The sequence below is a fragment of the Ranitomeya variabilis genome, chromosome 8 (assembly GCF_051348905.1).
Source record: "Ranitomeya variabilis isolate aRanVar5 chromosome 8, aRanVar5.hap1, whole genome shotgun sequence".
NCBI classification, from domain to species: domain Eukaryota; kingdom Metazoa; phylum Chordata; class Amphibia; order Anura; family Dendrobatidae; genus Ranitomeya; species Ranitomeya variabilis.
In genome coordinates, this window is record NC_135239.1 from 53,918,731 (window position 1) to 53,938,537 (window position 19,807).

The following is a 19,807-nucleotide window of genomic DNA, read 5'->3' on the forward strand; positions in this document are numbered from 1 at the left end:
AGGAAGGGACATCTGGTCACGTTCATGGATTTCTAGAATTTCTGAGATAGACTTCCTAATCTCCAAAGTGCATAGAGGGTTCTTTAAGTAAGTTATCGTTGAGACGCCATGTCCATGGTCGATGAAGGCCATTTGGTGGGATAAGATGGAGAAACACCGGAGCATGGTCCGACCAGGCGGTGTGACCAATAGAAGCCTGGGCTTGTCAGGTCAGGGCATGCTGGCTTATTAACAGCATATCTATGCGGCTGTATGAAGAGTGAGTCGGGGAGTAATACGTATAGTCCCTATCCGTAGGATGCAGGACTCTCCAGGCATCTACCAGGCGTAGGTTCTGAATCCTACGTTTAAAAGCATTGATACGTCTACGGGGCAGGAAATGATGCTGAGATGAAGTATCCACCTCCGGATCAAGGGTAAAATTGAAGTCACCGCCTGCAATCAGAGTCCCCTCCCTGAAATCTGACGGGAGCGACAGAATAGCGGAACAAGATAAAGTTGGGTAGGTACCAATTAGGTATGGTGAGAAGAACACATTGCTTATAGTGGAACATGGTGGTATCATGGGGATGCCTAGAGTGAAGCATGGCGGTGGCTTAGTGATGCCTACAGTGAAGCATGGGGATGGTTCAATGATGCCTACAGTGAATAATGGTGATGGTGTGGTGATGACATACAGTGAAGCATAGTGGTAGCTGGGTGATGCCTACAGTGAAGCATGGCGGTGGATCAGTGATGCCTACAGTGAAGCATGGCGGTGCTACATGGATCCATTCTTCCTCTAGGCCTGGAAACCTGCAGGTTGTGGAGAGTAAGAAGGATTCTACCAGGTATCAAGAAATCCTAGGAGAATTTATCATGCCTTTTGTGAGGAACCTAAAGCTTGGGCATCATTGGACCTGCCGACGGGACAAAGATCCCAAACATTACTCAAGGTCCACCAAGGCTTGGTTTTAGAAGAAGTAATTGAAGAGTTTGGAATGATCGCCAGTCGCCTGATTTGAACCCTGTGAAGGATAGGGGGATGTAATGGCAGCTTACAATTGTTCTGTAAGCATGTGTAACTGTAACAAGACACGTGAATCTGCAGGTAGTCCCTCCTTTCAGCTGCAAAAACAGAATTCACATTCCCACCAGCTAGCTAGAATTCAAACCATGCAGTCTGCTTTGTTTAGACAGCTAGGATTTTATAAGGAGAATATAAGCTTATCGTTCACCCTAGCCACACACCGGTTTCATTTTCATGATCTCTGGACCAGACCAAAGTCCTTCAAGGTACCTTGAGGAAGAGGGACGTTTCCCTCGAAACGCGTCGGGATTGGCCCCTGCATACGTCCGTCTTACTCGGACAGGTGACGTCACCACCATACCACGCCCCCTGCTAACCTCGCTACGCTGACAGCGGCGCCATCGGCCGAGGCTACCGCTGGAACACGGCGACGGGCTCACATGGGGGACTGCCATCTAGGGAGGACGCTCCCATTACTAAGGAATCCACATGTTTGTTTCTCGTATTAATTTTCCATGCTACCGGGGCTGGTCTCTGGCACGATTTAACCCTGTTAACGGACCAGGCGTATATCAACCGAGGAACTGTTGGCAGTCCTACCGAGCTGATCAGGTGCTGTTTCACTGGGGTTAATGAAAGGGACTTCTCAGTCTGGCCACATCCTCTCAAACCCCATGCCTCCCTGGGCCCATGTGACAGGGGGTGTTTGTGTAAAACTGTACCAATTTGACCTTATGTGTTCCCAGGGGTGTGTAATGTCATGTTGGTACAAGTGAGGAAACCTTTCCATGTGACCCCGCTGATGTAATATTGATGTCAGGTGATGTGGTGAGATGTGGATCATTCACAAACCCCTTAGAAAATCTTTGCTGGGATTTCAAGATGGTTGTTGCAGCACACAACCCCAAGAATATTGGCAAACTGGAGGCCACTGCCCATAAGGAATGGGCTTAGATTCCTCAAGAATTCTGCCAGAAGCTGGTGTCTGGCATTGTATCAAGTTTTTAGCTGGTCATAACAGCCAACGGGTTCTTTACAAAGTACTAAAGACAGGATTGAATAAATCTGACACTGCAGTTTCAATAAAAGTAGAATTTTTATACTGAATTTGGAGAAACCACTTGTAATATTAATTGTGCTGAGCCATATACATTGTTCTTGTTTGATTGTTTTAGTGCTAACAACAGAAAGTTTGTAAATGTTGCAAAAAAAATCTAATTTGCAATGGGAGGTGACTAATTTTCATTGCAGCTGTAATTAGGGCTTTAAAGACCCCCATGCACATCAGAGTAAAATTGTCGAAACCCTCAGATTTGAGGAGGGCTGGCTGAGCTTGTGATGTGTTTGGGAGCTTCCAATTGTTCCTGATGATGTTGGGAAAGATAAGGATCAGACAATTCAATTTCAGATCCCTGATCCTTTGGTTCTCCTGGGAGATAAACAGCTGGCAGTTGTTTATTGCAGTTATTATTATTATTATTATTATTATTATTTATTGTTATAGCGCCATTTATTCCATGGCGCTTTACAAGTGAGGAGGGGTATACATAATAAAAACAAGTACAATAATCTTGAACAATACAAGTCATAACTGGTACCGGAGGAGTGAGGACCCTGCCCGCGAGGGCTCACAATCTACAAGGGATGGGTGAGAATACAGTAGGTGAGGATAGAGCTGATCGTGCAGCGGTTGGTTGATCGGTGGTTACTGCAGGTTGTAGGCTTGTCGGAAGAGGTGGGTCTTCAGATTCTTTTTGAAGGTTTCGATGGTGGGCGAGAGTCTGATGTGTTGTGGTAGAGGGTTCCAGAGTAGGGGTGATACGCGAGAGAAATCTTGTATACGATTGTGGGAAGAGGAGATAAGAGGGGAGTAGAGAAGGAGATCTTGTGAGGATCGGAGGTTGCGTGTAGGAAAGTACCGGGAGATGAGGTCACAGATGTAAGGAGGAGACAGGTTGTGGATGGCTTTGTACGTCATGGTTAGGGTTTTGTACTGGAGTCTCTGGGCAATGGGGAGCCAGTGAAGGGATTGACAGAGGGGAGAGGCCGGAGAATAGCGGGGGGACAGGTGGATTAGTCGGGCAGCAGAGTTTAGAATAGATTGGAGGGGTGCGAGAGTGTTTGAGGGGAGGCCACAGAGCAGGAGGTTGCAGTAGTCAAGACGAGAGATGATGAGGGCATGGACTAGGGTTTTTGCAGATTCTTGGTTGAGGAATGAACGGATTCGTGCAATATTTTTGAGTTGAAGTCGGCAGGAAGTGGAAAGGGCTTGGATATGTGGTTTGAAGGAGAGATCAGCGTCAAGGATAACCCCGAGGCAGCGAGCTTGTGGGACTGGGGAGAGTGGGCAGCCATTTACTGTAATGGATAGGTTCGTTGGGGGGGTCACGTGAGATGGGGGAAAGATGATGAATTCTGTTTTGTCCATGTTAAGTTTCAGAAATTTAGCGGAGAAGAAGGATGAAATAGTGGACAGACATTGAGGGATTCTGGTTAGTAGGGAGGTGATATCTGGTCCAGAGATGTAGATCTGTGTGTCATCAGCATAGAGGTGATACTGAAAGCCATGAGATTCTATGAGCTGTCCCAGGCCAAAGGTGTAAATGGAGAAGAGCAGGGGCCCAAGGACTGAACCTTGTGGGACTCCGACAGAGAGGGGGCGAGGTGAGGAGGTGGTGTGTGAGTGGGAGACGCTGAATGTCCGGTCTGTTAGGTATGATGAGATCCAGGATAGGGCCAAGTCTGTGATGCCAAGGGATGAGAGGGTCTGTAATAATAGGGAATGGTCCACTGTGTCAAAGGCAGCCGACAGGTCGAGGAGGAGGAGAACAGAGTAGTGTCGCTTGCTCTTGGCGGTTAAAAGGTCAGTGGTGACCTTAGTTAGGGCAGTTTCAGTGGAATGGTGTGGCCGGAAGCCAGATTGTAAGCGGTCAAAGAGGGAGCAAGAAGAGAGATGGGAGGACAGTTCAAGGTAGACGTGTTGTTCCAGTAGTTTTGAGGCATAGGGGAGAAGTGATATAGGGCGATAGCTAGATACAGAGGATGGGTCAAGAGAGGGCTTTTTGAGGATAGGTGTGATGGAGGCATGTTTAAAGCTTGAGGGGAAAACACCATTTGTTAGTGATAGGTTGAAGAGATGGGTTAGGGTTGGGATGAAGATTGTGGTGAGGTTTGGGATGAGGTGGGTTGGGAGCGGGTCAAGTGCACAGGTGGTGAGATGCGATCTTGAGAGTAGAGTGGCGAGTTGATCTTCTGTAATGGTGGAGTAGTTGGTTTTGGAGGTGGAGGGTAGGGAAGTTGGGAGGAAGGGCTCTGGGGCTTGTTGACCAAAACTGTCTCTGATGTTATCAATCTTCTGCTTGAAGAATGAGGCAAAGTCTTCAGCAGAGATAAGTGAGGAGGGAGGAGGTGCTGGGGGACGGAGGAGAGAATTGAAGGTGTTGAATAACTGTTTAGGGTTGTGAGACAGGGAGGATATGAGAGATGAGAAGTAGGTTTGTTTAGCTGTGGCGAGTGCGGTCTTGAAAGTAGTGAGGGACTGTTTGAATGCGATTAAGTGGTCGTTGGAGTGGGATCTTTTCCATCTGCGCTCAGCAGCCCTGGAAGCTCGCCTCAGTTCTTTGGTCAGGCTGGTGTGCCAGGGCTGTCTGTTGATTTTGCGAGCTTTGGTATGTGTAAGTGGGGCAGCAGATTCCAAAGCTACAGCTATTGTGGTGTTATATAGAGCGGCAGCGTCATCCGCATTGTGTATGGAAATTATGTCTGTGAGAGGGAGGAGGGATTCAGAGAATGAATGTAGGTCAAGATGTTTAAGATTTCTGCGAGGGTGTGAAAGTTTGTGGGGTGGGGACTCTAGACATGGAGTGGAGAGAGATGAGAATGTGAGAAGGTTGTGGTCAGAGAGAGGAAGAGGCGAGTTAGAGAGGTTAGATAGGGAGCAGAGGCGGGTGAAGATGAGGTCCAGTGTGTGACCATCTTTGTGAGTGGCTGCAGAAGACCATTGAGTGAGGCCGAAGGAGGAAGAGAGAGATAGAAGTTTAGTGGCAGCTGAGAGGGAAGTGTCAATGGGTATGTTGAAATCGCCCATGATGATAGTGGGGATGTCCGCAGAAAGGAAATGAAGTAGCCAGGTGGTGAAGTGGTCAAAGAAGGTGGTGGCTGGCCCTGGGGGGCGGTAAATGACAGCCAGTTGGAGGTTGGAGGGGGAGTAGATGCGCACAGAGTGCACCTCAAAGGAAGGGAGGGTAACAGAGGGTGGCAGTGGGATTGGGGTGAAGGAGCAGTTATCTGACAGGAGAAAACCAACTCCTCCACCATGCTTGCTGCTGGGGCGGGGTGTGTGAGAAAGGTGGAAGCCACCGTAAGAGAGTGCAGCAGGGGAGGCCGTGTCAGAAGGGGTGAGCCAGGTTTCGGTGATGGCGAGGAAGGAAAGTTTGGTAGTAACAAAAAGATCATGGATGTAGGAAAGCTTGTTACAGACAGAGCGAGCGTTCCACAGAGCTCCTGTTAGTGGGACTGGGGAAGCGGGGGCTGGGCTTATGGGTATAAGGTTAGAGAGGTTACGGAAGTTTGTGATGGAGCGTGGATGGGAGGTAGAAATGACTGTGGGAATATGGTGAGGAGGACCAGGATTTGGAGAGATATCACCAGCAGTGAGAAGGAGCAGAGATAGTGTTAGCAGGTGGGAGCAGGAGAGAGCGTGAGGGGGCTGCCTGTGCTTTGAGACAGAGGATTGTATGTTAAGGAACAGTTCTGAGGAGGAGGTGAGATGGATGGGGAGGATTGAAGAGGAGATGAACAGTTCCTTACTTGGTGTGGGGATTGGGGGAGGTAGCAGAAAGTGAAAGATTATAGGGGTAAAAGTGACAACAAACAGAAACATTGTTTACAGTGACTGGCCAGTTACCTTCAGTTCCCTTCAGGTTCAATTCAGGTTTTAATTCTAATGTAATCCACACTTTTAGAACACACTTCTAGAAATCACACTGCAGACTAAAGTCCTGCGGACTTGTGCTATGCAATATATGGAAAACTAAGTGCGGTCAGGTGTGGAGCAGAGAGGAGTGGTCTCTGCTCATCTTGGTCAGAGAATTAAGGGTCGACCAGATGCATACAATCAAGACTAAGTAAACAAGGTCATAAATATCACACAGTAAGTTGGGGGTTAGCTGATTCTCCTGGGAGATAAACAGCTGGCAGTTGTTTATTGCAGTTACTCACTATTCTTTCCCCACTGAAAACACATGAACATGCTGCCATGTGTTCGTGTGTATGTGGGAGTCCAAGAGTAGTTGTCGGAAGGACTGCTATCTACGGTGCATCATAGAATGTTAGAGTTGGAAGTGACCTCAAGGGTCATTGTGTCCATTCCCCTGCTCAATGCAGGAGTCACTAAATGATCCCAGACAGATGTGTGTCCAGCCTCTGTTTGAAGACTTCCACTGAAGGAGAACTCGCCACCTCACGTTGCAGCCTGTTCCACCCATTGATCACCCTCACTGTCAAAAAGTTTTTTTCTAATATCTAATCCGTATCTTCTCCCTTTCAGTTTCATTCTATGATCCAGGTGTATGGGCATCTTTAGACAAACACTATAGCTATACTTCCAGCAAGATGTAAGTTAGGCAGTTGGGACTGTTTGGTCATGGAATCATATGATGGATGCATTATCTTTGTTATTGAGTCACTACATTTTCCTATTGATTATTTAGTAAAGTTACCTATAAGGAACTTCTCCAGAACTGAGGGATACAAATATTTTTAAGAATCTGGGAGTAATGTTTATTAAACCCAGCAGATAAAGAAGATCTTTGCAAATAATACTTATTTTTAAGCATTTTTTATAATCAAAAATTTCCAATAGCATTCCACTATTCCCCATCCCCTACGGAATATATACAGTCCAAACGAATCGTCTCTCCCCAAATTTTACTGACTCTTACTTTTGACAGAAGCACTTGCACTTTGGCCCATGCACTTGGTCCCTGAGAAATGAAATTCCTTTGGGATCTATGTGGATAAATCTTACAATGCTTCAATTGCAAACATTCCCTACGTTTGCTACATATGTTTTATCAGAATATCTAAAAGTGAAATCCAGAGTTTTCTCTCTTATTTTGTAACATCTCAGTATTTGCAATCTTCATGTTGCTCTGACTTCAACTTTTCCGGGATGTTTCTTTAGTGGGCATTACCTCCTACAAAATAGCATTGTATAATTAATTATACTCCCCTCTGTGTGAGATTGTAAGGTCATTAAAGACTCCAATTGGAGTCAACGAAAAATGTACGGTACTTTAAAAAGTAACATAAATTAAGCCTCATGTATCAGGAAAAAAAAAAAAGCGTATTCGACCAATAACATTCTTTTTAGAGCCATTAAAAGTGCTTGTATGATAAAATCCAAAATGGTGATGAATCAGTAAGTAGGGAAAATGGCCTGGTCATGAAATGGTCCAGCAAGAAGATTTAAGGTACCTTCACACGAAACGACTTTACAACGAGAACGACAACGATCTGATCGCTGCAGCGTCGCTGTTTACATCGCTGGAGAGATGTCACACACAGCAGCTCCAGAACGACGCAGGAGCGATCCTGTGACGTAGCGGTGACGCACTTATCGTTCTCACAGGTCGTTAGCTCCATGTTTAACATTGCTGGCATCGTTGCTTTTGCTGTCAAACACGACGATACACGCCGATCTGACGACCAAAGAAAGTTCTGAACTTTAATCAACGACCAGCGATATCACAGCAGGATCCAGATCGCTGCTGCGTGTCAAACACAACGATATCGCTATCCAGGACGCTGCAACGTCACGGATCGTTGTCGTTCTCGTTGTAAAGTCGTTTCGTGTGAAGGTACCTTTATACAATAATGTTACAACACAACGGTATAACACTGTACCGTCCATGCCACACCACACATGTCAGCGCAATTCATCTCCTGCCATACACCGGTCACCAGCCCATCCCAGGCTGAAGTCCTACACAATACCAACAAAATAAAAAAATTAAAGTCTGTTATCTCTATTCACCACTAATATAAAGTTTTATGTTTTTTTAGGTGAATATGGCATACCAAGGCCATGGTATTTTGCATTTTTACCGACATACTGGTGCAATTTTCAAAATCCTTCCCAAGGAGATGGTAAGCAAGGTCCTGTGCTAATCTTGTTAGGTGACTTTACAATGTACAGTCATTGTCTGACCTGGAGAAAGGATTACATCCAGTACAGTCAATGGGAATATTATGGAGTGGCTTTGAACTGCTAATTGGCCAGTAATTATTATCATGGAATTACTAGGAGCTGAGTCACCAGAATGACTTTGATGCTAATGAAAAAGATCAAGTGCAATGAAACAAAGCTAATTCTATCACAAAGTAGAAGAAGATAAGCTCCTCTGAAGAGGTTATTTTTGCTGTTCCAAATGTAATTGGAAATATCTATGGAGATCAGTTGGTGGAATCTCTGGATGGGGTCACAGAAGAGAAGCTTTCTTCCTTCCTGACAATCGGTGTAATACTAGAAGTACAATCACCACCATTCCATTGACTCATAATCCCATAAATACCTACCAGCTGTTCCTTTCGACTCCCATGCTCTTCTAGTAGAGGTCCCTGCTCCTTATTGTTTAAATTTGTTATTTTTAAAAGATTTTAAGACAACCCATCATTTATTTTCTTATCTTTGTATCACAAGACAGTGCTTGTGATTGGGAATTTTTTCTTGAATTTTCTATAAAAGTTGGGAAAAAGACGAAAAGAGTAGTTAGGTAAGGGGCTGGCGGGACATGTGTTTGGGAATATTTTCTTGAAGTTTCAGTTGAGAAAAATAGAGACGTGGGAGTAACTAAGGGCCTAATGGGGCTTGGGCCCAAATTACTGGATTCCAGAGAGCTTTCTAAGAAGGTCACTTTGCCTTGGAAAAGATTTTTAGACACAGCTTTGGAGCAACAAACTGGTTCTAAAGTTCAAGCGATGCCACCGTGCTAGGGCGTTATAGCCCCATTCATGTATAAATGATATACTGCACATAAAAATATTCTAATTCATCACTTTTGCAAACCATTAGAATTTTTTTCAATTTCTTACACTATGTTTTTATGTTTCATTGTTAACCCAAAGCTGATTCTGTAGAAACAGAACTTTCGGTCCATGAAAATGAGGGGGATAATCAAGGAAATGCGGAAGGTAAGGATTGAAAAATACAGATTGTAGACTAAGGTACTCTGTCATAGATAATGGGGCACTTTATTCATGTTTATTCTTTACAATGGCGATTTGTGTTCCAGAAATGACATGAGGAAGAATACAATTGCCAATAGTCGATCATTTGTTTGTAAATTTAAGATACACTTTTTTTTTTTCGATAATCGAGGTCATGTGAACTCAAACTTTTAAAATTACGGTACTTGATATGTTTCCTATGTTTTGGTACCTTTATAATTTACAGATAAGTCTGAAGAAGAAGTTGAAACCTTATCTGAAAAAGTGGAAAATCTACAAGAAGCCCATGATAACAAAGTTATAGACAGATGCAAACATAAAGTAAAGAAAGAAAAAGACAAAGAGGAGAAGCAACTGAAGGATGAACAGGAGAAGGAAAGAAAGGACAAGGATCAGATGACCGATGGTAAAAAGGAGTGAATGCAGAATAAAACCTGACTTACAGCAGCATACGAAGGTTGTTTCTTGTGGTAGAAATCTTGCAAAATGGAAATTGTAACAGTTAAGACGTTTGTTCAGACACAGGGCCGATTCATCAAAGCTTTCAAGTCAAAATTCTGCTCCCAAATGTTGTGACTTTTGGCATTTTCATGCCATTTTCTCTTAGCTAAAATAAGTGGCGCTGGGGTGGGACAGGGCGCGGAGGGTGACAACACAGCTCGTCGAATTCATGATGATTTGTGACGTTCCATACACTACAAATCTCATTCCAGTACCTGACTGGAGTAAGATTTTGGGCGTAGCGCACAAAGGCGCACGCTGCTTGTAACAGGCCGGCATCTCTTCATGAAATAGGAGTGTCTGACTCCACCATGTGCTCTCATCAAGGCTAGCAAGAAAATCGCCGGTCTTGATGAATCAGGATCATTGTCTTCTATACAATAAGCACAATTATTTAGGAAACAATATCTTGCAAAAATCAACTTAACGTTGTTCTAGACATATGCAAAATCACCTGATCAGTGTCGGAGGGAGTCTCTTCACATAAAGCAGTCTGGCACCAAATGCTTTAATCACACCCTCTCCCCATCCCAGTATGATTGACATTTTTTCTTGTCATGTCTGTTCAGAAGTGCAAAATCTTGCGCGGGCAGAACACTTCCTTCCTCCATGGGTATCCTTCCTTCTTGGGCACCTCTCCTCACTGAGCATGTTGCTTCTCTGAGCATGCACAATGATGCCAATTGTACTCTCCCTGGCCTCATCATCTCATTGCCTATGCTCAGGGCAGAATGGAGTTTGGGTCACATGCTCAAAATTTCAAGCACTTTTGTAATGAGTGGACAATCAAAGAGAAATTCAATCACACGTCGGGACGCATGATTAATGCATACGGTGCCGACTGCCCTCAATGAAGACGAAAACAACTGGACTAGTTAGGGTAATTTGCACATTCTCAGGATGCCAATAAAATGCTATTTTTGTATTGACAACAACTATTGTCTGATCTAACAGAGGCATTACTGAGATGCAGGAATTAAAGGGTTATTCAACAAAAATAAGTTTATCTCCAAAACTTAGGGAGAGGAATAACTTGGTGATCATTTAGAGTCTGACCACTAGTATCCCCATTCATCCTCATTCAACCCTAAGAAAGGAGCTTTACAGAACAGTCCTTAGTTGAGTGTCAGTGGGCATGCACGGCCTCTACTTCATTCATTGTCTGAGGGACTGGCGGTTGCACTCTTCAGTCCCATAGACAATGAATGGAGTGAGCTCTATAGAAGTGCAACTCAGCTCTGCACAGGGATTTTAATGCCCCATTCTCAGGGTTGCTTGGGATCCCAGCAGTTGGGGCCCCAGCGATAATTAAGTTATCCTTTATCCCAATTTGTATTTTGTTCCTTTTAAAATTGTATCATGTCTGTCTAGCCTACAATACACTAGTGCACATCCACTACTAGTTGTTATTGTATTCAATGTGGTCAGCAATGTGTTTACTGGAGTCATAGATCAATTTCTAATTGGGAATTCATTTTGCTTGTTGAAATTCCTTAAAGAGAACCTGCCAGCACAATTTTGTAATGTAAAGTAAGGACATGGCTGTAATGGACATGCTGTAGTACAGAAGAAATCTGCTTTGCCGTTCTTTTCTAATGGCTGGAGGAAGGTGGAGGGATCGGGTAGTCACAGACTGGAGGCAGGCGGAGGGGCCGGGGTATCACAGACTGGAGGAAGGTGGAGGAACCGGGTAATCACAGACTGGAGGCAGGCGGAGGGGCCGGAGTGTCAGACTGGAGGAAGGTGGAGGAACCGGGTAATCACAGACTGGAGGCAGGCGGAAGGGCCAGGGTATCAGATGGGAGGGAGGTGGAGGGACCAGAGTATCACAGACTGGAGGAAGGCGGAGGGATCATGTAATCACAGACTGGAGGCAGGCGGAGGGGCCGGAGTGTCAGACTGGAGGAAGGTGGATGGACCGGGTAATCACAGACTGGAAGCAGGCGGAGGGGTCGGGGTTTCAGACTGGAGGAAGGTGGAGGGGCCGGGGTATCACAGACTGGAGGCAGGTGGAGGAACCAGGTAGTCACAGACTGGAAGCAGGCGGAGGGGTCGGGGTTTCAGACTGGAGGCAGGCGGAGGAACCGGGTAATCACAGACTGGAAGCAGGCGGAGGGGTCGGGGTTTCAGACTGGAGGAAGGTGAAGGGACTGGCAATCACAGACTGGAGACAGGCAAAGGGGCCGGGATATCACAGACTTAAGGAAGGTGGAGGGATCGGCAATCACAGACTGGAGGAAGGTGAAGGGGCCGGGGTATCAAACTGGAGGGAGGTGGAGGGACCAAGTAATCACAGACTGGAGACAGGCGGGGGGGTGGGGTATCACAGACTGGAGGAAGGTGGAGGGATCGGGCAATCACAGACTGGAGGCAGGTGGAGGGGCCGGGGTATCAGACTGGAGGGAGGTGGAGGGACCAAGTAATCACAGACTGGAGACAGGCGGAGGGGCCGGGGTATTAGACTGGAGGAAGGTGGACGGATCGTGTAATCACTGACTGGAGGCAGGCGGAGGTGCCGGGTTATCACAGACTGGAGGGATAGTGTAATCACAGACTGGAGGCAGGCGGAGGGGCCGGGGTATCAGACTGAAGTAAGGTGGAGGGATCATGTAATCACAGACTGGAGGCCGGTGGAAGAGCCAGGGTATCAGACTGGAGGAAGGTGGAGGGATTGTGTAATCACAAACTGGAGGCAGGCGGAGGGGCCGGGGTATTAGACTGGAGGAAGGTGGAAGGATCGTGTAATCACTGACTGGAGGCAGGCGGAGGGGCCGGGTTATCACAGACTGGAGGAAGGTGGAAGGATCGTGTAATTACAGACTGGAGGCAGGCGGAGGGGCCGGGGTATCAGACTGGAGGAAGGTGGAGGGATTGTGTAATCACTGACTGGGGGCAGGTGGAGGGGCCGGGGTATCAGACTGGAGGAAGGTTGAGAGATCGTGTAATTACAGACTGGAGGCAGGCGGAGGGGCCGGGTTATCACAGACTGGAGGAAGGTGGAGGGATTGTGTAATCACAGACTGGAGGCAGGCGGAGGGGCCAGGGTATCAGACTGGAGGAAGGTGGAAGGATCGTGTAATCACTGACTGGAGGCAGGTGGAGGGGCCGGGGTATCAGACTGGAGTAAGGTGGAGAGATCGTGTAATTACAGACTGGAGGCAGGCAGAGGGGCCGGGGTATCAGACTGGAGGAAGGTAGAAGGATCGTGTAATCACTGACTGGAGGCAGGTGGAGGGGCCGGGGTATCAGACTGGAGGAAGGTGGAGAGATCTTGTAATCACAGACTGGAGGCAGGTGGAGGGGCCAGGGTATCAGACTGGAGGAAGGTGGAGGGATCCTGTCATCACAGACTGGAGGAAGGTGGAGAGATGGGTCAATCACAAACTGGAAGCAGACGGAGGGGCTGAGGTATCAGACTGGAGGAAGGTGGAGGGGCCGGGGTATCAGACTGGAGGTAGGTGGAAGGTCCGGGGTATCACACTGGAGGAAGGCGGAGAGATCATTTAATCACAGACTGGAGGCAGGCGGAGGGGCCGTTGTATCAGACTGGAGGAAGGTGGAGGGATCATGTCATCACAGACTGGAGGTGGGCAGAGGGGCCGGGGAATCACAGACAGGGAGGAGAAGACTCAGTGCACAGTCCGGCCCCTGAGCACCGAAATCTAATTAGCAGAAATTTTCAAATGCTGATTAAAGAAGAACCAGAAAGTGAATTCCATCACCAAAGGTATCAATTTATTCAGTATTATAGCACCACTACATCAATGTCTTTACTTTATATTACAAAATCATGCTGATAGGTTCTCATTGAGTTCAGGTTTTGATAATGATAAGAATGATTGGAAACTATGAGTAGTCTATTAGGAATGTAAGTTTAATATAAAAACATTTATTATCTTTATTCCAGTGTTAGAAAATCCCTTTTTTGAACCTGAGCCCCCTGGGATGATCCCTGGAGTGTGTGTTCAAGATCTGGTGAAAGTCTATCAAAATAGTTACAAGCCGGCAGTGGACATGATGAACATCACATTTTATGAGGGCCAGATTACTGCTTTCTTAGGACATAATGGAGCTGGGAAAACGACAGTGCTGTAAGTGTCTCTATTCTTCCATGCTGTTCTCCCATCAGTAATATTGGCGAGCCTTTATCATTCAGCAGTACTTATCTGGGCTGTTCCCTCCAGAGATCAGCGTTGTTACGATTAAACACATTTTCTGTCTCCTTAATCAGGCTAAATTTCTTGCACGACTGTATTTATTTCTTTACCTTTTATTTCCACTTAGGTCTATAATAACAGGATTATTTCCACCTACATCTGGAACAGTGTGGGTCCGTGGGAGAGATATTCAGACGCATATGGATTCCATCAAGCAAAGTCTTGGCATGTGTCCCCAGCACAATATTCTTTTTCATCGGTAAGTGATAAAAGAAGCCCAAAGTATCATATAATAATCAACTACCTTTTTTCTTATAGAGATGATTGCTACCGATCACAAGATTGAAGATCCTGATTTCCCAGTTTTAATGAACGGAGGTCAATTTAGTACTTGGCCATTTCCAGTAGGCTTATAGACTTTGAATGGGACAACAGTTCGCATGATAAACCGCTAAGTTCCCTATTTGAATGGAGCAGCATTCATTCCATTCAAAGCCTACAGGACTAATGGAGGTAGCAGAACATGTGCTCAACCGGTGACCCATTCAAACTGATATAATGTGGAAAGATCCACAATGGTTGGATCAGTGATGCCGCTGCTGGATCGATATGATGACTGTAACCACTCACAATAGAAGAACTTCCTTTTGGATTATTGGGTGAAGGCCACTGGCCACTTTGCAATAGAGATCAAATCCACTGGAATCTGACAGCAGGAACACAGGATGACCCAGCAGCACCACCACCATTCCAACCATTGTGGATCTTTCCATATAATATTCATGTTCCTTAGGGATATAGAAGTCTAGAAGGGAGGATACCATTCCGGGATCTAGATGCTCACAGCTGGGGCATCTCAATCCATTGACTCTAACACGTTCCATGCACTTGTGCCCATTATTTTGCACAGTATCCTAGGGCTCACTCACACATGCGTTTCTCTTGTGCAAGTACTATCCATGTTTTTACGGATACCTATAATAGTGAATGGGGCTGTTCACATGTCCGTGTTTTAGTGGCAGAACAAAGGCAAAATGATGTCCGATTTTGAGTTGAGCGTTGGCTCAAATTCGGCAATGCAATTCTATGGGTCCATGAAAAAAATCGGACAGAACTCAGATGCCATCCAAGTCCTGACCATTATTTATGGACTTCCAGATAGGAAAAGATAGAGAATGCTTATTTTTTATTTCTCATCCAACAAAAGCTAATGAAATTTTGATCAAACTTTGAGGGCAATAACACAACCTGATTAAACTCTGATAAAAAAATAAACACTTATGAAACTTGGACCGGTTTTTACTTACGTAAAAATCACTGACGTCTGAATGAGTCCTTATGAGATGAGCCTACAGCCACCAATTCTCTCTATTCCTGCTTTGATATATCCATTCAATCTGAGGATTCGGGACTCCCATTCTTGTAAGCACGGGGTCATCCAGAGATCAGTAACTCATCATTTATCCACAGTATGCAATCTTTGTACATCCCCATTAAGTAACAATTCATAAAAACAAGCATCAAGACGCGTGTTCTCGTGATCAATGGAATCTCAGCAATGGGACAATCAGAAATGAACAAATTATCAACTATTTACAGGACAGGTAATAAGGTGCAATCCTTTTTAAAGAGGTTGTCCAATATTAGAAAAAACATGACTGCATTCTTTCAAAAACACCACCATACCTGTCTACAGGTCTACATGTCTGACCTTGCAGCTTTGCCCCTTCACTTCACTGGAGTTGAGCTGCGATACCAGACACATCATGTAGGAAGAACTATAATGACCCCTGCGACCATGAGTCCTTCAGGGTCAAGAAGTGTCTTATAAGTATAAAATATACAAAAATTAAATCTTTATTAATTAGCAGAAATAATACAATAAATACATAAAAATAAATTAAAAAGGTGTCTCAAGCCATGAAGCATCACAGCTCAAAAATTATATTATGCTGATAAAATGAATATTAGTTAGCATAAATTCTATCAGGTGGACTTCTGCCTAATATCCCTTTTTGTGGTAATAAGACTACATACACAGGAATAATGGCAAGCACTATATTTACTTATCAATAATGTTCCTAAATTTGGCATGTAAATTCACATATAAAAGTAGCCGGAAAAGAAGGCTCAATAATATCAGTTAATGAGTATTTGTTGTAACATCTTCATATCAGTCTATATCTGTTGTGAATTAGACTTTTTGGCTCCCTCTTGTGGTTACTAGTGATATGACTCTGGGATTTCTTTCCCTCAGTTTGCACCCAGCTGGGTCGTTACTTCAGGGGTGTTGCTATATAAACCTCCTGGAACCTTAGTCCAGTGCCTGGCATCGGTGTTATCAGACGCATTCTGTTTGCTCCTATCTGCTGGTCCTGGTTCGTGCAAAATTAAGCTAAGTCCTGCTTCTTTGTTTTTTGGGTTATTTGCTTGCTCTCATTTTTGTCCAGCTTGTACTAAATGTGATTCCTGACCTTGCTGGAAGCTCTAGGGGACTGGTGTTCTCCCCCCGGGCCGTTAGACGGTTCGGGGGTTCTTGAATTTCCAGTGTGGATATTTTTGATAGGATTTTTTGCTGACCATATAAGTTATCTTTCTATATTCTGCTATTAGCTAGTGGGCCTCTCTTTGCTAAATACCTAGCTCATTCTTATGTTTGTCTTTTCCTCTTACCTCACCGTTTATTATTTGTTGGGAGCTTCTATCCAACTTTTGGGGTATTTTCTCTGGAGGCAAGAAAGGTCTTTCTTTTCCCTTCTAGGGTTAGGTAGTTCTCCGGCTGGCGCAAGACGTCTAGGATCAATGTAGGCACGTTCCCCGGCTGCTGGTATTTGTGGTGCTAGGATTAGATATATGGTCAGCCCAGTTACCACTGCCCTATGAGCTGGTTTTCTGTGTTTGCAGACTTAGCAGTTATTCCTGAGACCCTCTGCCATTGGGGTCATAACAGTATGCCAGGCCAACATTGAATGTTTAATGCATTGCTGAAGTGGGATAATAAGAAAGGAAATTCTGAGTTTTTTTTTTCTTTCCTCTCTTCCTCCCCTTTACCTTTGAGTGGCTTGTGCTTGCTGCAGACATGAATGTCCAGACCTTGATTACAAGTGTAAACCAGCTGGCAGCTCGTGTGCAGGGCATACAAGATTTTGTTACCAGTAGTCCTATGTCTGAACCTAAAATACCTATTCCGGAATTGTTTTCTGGAGATCGATTTAGGTTTAGGAATTTCCAGAATAATTGTAAATTGTTTCTTTCTCTGAGACCCCGTTCATCTGGAGATTCAGCTCAGCAAGTTAAAATTGTTATTTCTTTTTTGCGGGGTGACCCTCAGGATTGGGCTTTCTCGCTAGCGCCAGGAGATCCGGCATTGGCAAATATTGATGCGTTTTTTCTGGCGCTCGGATTGCTTTACGACGAACCCAATCTTGAAATTCAGGCAGAAAAAGCCTTGCTGGCTATTTCTCAGGGTCAGGATGAAGCTGAAGTGTATTGCCAAAAATTTCGGAAATGGTCCGTGCTTACTCAGTGGAATGAGTGTGCTCTGGCTGCAAATTTCAGAAATGGCCTTTCTGAAGCCATTAAGAATGTGATGGTGGGTTTCCCCATTCCTACAAGTCTGAACGATTCTATGGCGCTTGCTATTCAAATTGACCGGCGTTTGCGGGAGCGCAAAACCGCTAATCCTCTGGTGGTGTTGTCTGAACAAACACCTGATTTAATGCAATGTGATAGAATTCAGACTAGAAATGAACGGAAAAATCATAGACGTCAGAATGGGTTGTGTTTTTACTGTGGTGATTCTACACATGTTATATCAGCATGCTCTAAACGCCTAACAAGGGTTGTTAGTCCTGTCGCCATTGGTAATTTGCAACCTAAATTTATTTTGTCTGTGACTTTAATTTGCTCATTGTCTTCTTACCCTGTTATGGCGTTTGTGGATTCAGGTGCCGCCCTGAGTCTTATGGATCTGTCATTTGCCAAGCGCTGTGGTTTTGTTCTTGAACCGTTAGTAAATCCTATTCCTCTTAGAGGTATTGATGCTACGCCATTGGCGGAAAATAAACCACAGTTTTGGACGCAGGTGACCATGTGCATGACTCCTGAACATCGGGAGGTGATTCGTTTTCTTGTTCTGCATAAAATGCATGATTTGGTCGTTTTGGGTCTGCCATGGTTACAGACCCACAATCCAGTTTTGGATTGGAAGGCAATGTCTGTGTCAAGTTGGGGCTGTCAGGGAATTCATGCTGATTCCCCGCCGGTGTCTATTGCTTCCTCTACTCCTTCGGAAGTTCCTGAGTATTTGTCTGATTTTCAGGATGTATTCAGCGAGTCCAGATCCAGTGCTCTGCCTCCTCATAGGGACTGTGACTGCGCCATAGATTTGATTCCAGGTAGTAAATTTCCTAAGGGAAGATTATTTAATCTGTCTGTACCTGAGCATGCCGCAATGCGTTCGTATATCAAGGAGTCTCTGGAGAAGGGGCATATCCGTCCTTCCTCTTCCCCTCTTGGTGCGGGATTCTTTTTTGTGGCCAAGAAGGACGGATCTTTGAGACCTTGTATTGACTATCGGCTTCTGAATAAAATCACTGTAAAATTTCAGTATCCTTTGCCTCTGTTGTCGGACTTGTTTGCCCGGATTAAAGGTGCCAAGTGGTTCACCAAGATAGATCTTCGTGGTGCGTACAACCTTGTGCGCATTAAGCAAGGAGATGAATGGAAGACAGCATTTAATACGCCCGAAGGTCATTTTGAGTACTTGGTGATGCCTTTTGGGCTCTCTAATGCTCCCTCAGTGTTTCAGTCCTTTTATGCATGATATTTTCCGGAAGTATCTGGATAAATTTATGATTGTTTATCTGGATGATATTCTGGTTTTCTCTGAAGATTGGGACTCACATGTGGAGCAGGTCAGGATGGTGTTTCAGGTTTTGCGTGAGAATGCCTTGTTTGTTAAAGGCTCAAAGTGTCTCTTTGGAGTACAGAAGGTTCCCTTTTTGGGGTTTATTTTTTCCCCTTCTGCTGTGGAGATGGACCCAGTCAAGGTCCGAGCTATTCATGAGTGGACTCAACCCACGTCAGTTAAGAGTCTTCAGAAGTTCTTGGGTTTTGCTAACTTCTACCGTCGTTTTATCGCTAATTTTTCTAGCGTTGTTAAACCTTTGACGGATATGACCAAGAAAGGTTCTGATGTTGCTAACTGGGCTCCTGCAGCCGTGGAGGCGTTCCAGGAGTTGAAGCGCCGGTTTACTTCGGCGCCTGTTTTGTGCCAGCCTGATGTCTCACTTCCCTTTCAGGTCGAGGTGGATGCTTCCGAGATTGGGGCAGGGGCCGTTTTGTCACAGAGAGGCCCTGGTTGCTCGGTAATGAGACCATGTGCTTTCTTCTCTAGGAAGTTTTCGCCTGCTGAGCGGAATTATGATGTTGGCAATCGGGAGTTACTGGCCATGAAGTGGGCATTTGAGGAGTGGCGTCATTGGCTCGAGGGTGCTAAGCATCGTGTGGTGGTCTTGACTGATCACAAAAATTTGATGTATCTCGAGTCTGCTAAGCGCCTGAATCCTAGACAGGCCCGCTGGTCATTGTTTTTCTCCCGTTTTGACTTTGTGGTCTCGTATTTACCAGGTTCAAAGAATGTGAAGGCTGATGCTCTTTCAAGGAGCTTTGTGCCTGACTCTCCTGGAGTCACAGAACCTGTTGGTATTCTTAAAGAGGGAGTTATCTTGTCAGCCATTTCTCCTGATTTGCGACGTGTGTTGCAGAGATTTCAGGCTGGTAGACCTGACTCTTGTCCACCTGACAGACTGTTTGTTCCTGATAAGTGGACCAGCAGAGTCATTTCCGAGGTTCATTCCTCGGTGTTGGCAGGTCATCCGGGAATTTTTGGCACCAGAGATCTGGTGGC

At 45.3% G+C, this 19,807-nt stretch overlaps 1 protein-coding gene across 1 annotated transcript in view; it reads left to right on the forward strand.

Annotated features, from left to right (window-relative positions):
* The window catches only part of ABCA4 (ATP binding cassette subfamily A member 4), a 218,507-nt gene that overhangs the window by 140,781 nt on the left and 57,919 nt on the right, over positions 1 to 19,807 (forward strand). The window contains exons 18-22 of the mRNA XM_077277785.1: positions 8,075 to 8,158; positions 9,137 to 9,202; positions 9,465 to 9,644; positions 13,647 to 13,830; positions 14,024 to 14,155. Of these exons, the coding sequence (XP_077133900.1) occupies positions 8,075 to 8,158; positions 9,137 to 9,202; positions 9,465 to 9,644; positions 13,647 to 13,830; positions 14,024 to 14,155 (646 nt within the window). The remainder of the gene's footprint in view (positions 1 to 8,074; positions 8,159 to 9,136; positions 9,203 to 9,464; positions 9,645 to 13,646; positions 13,831 to 14,023; positions 14,156 to 19,807) is intronic.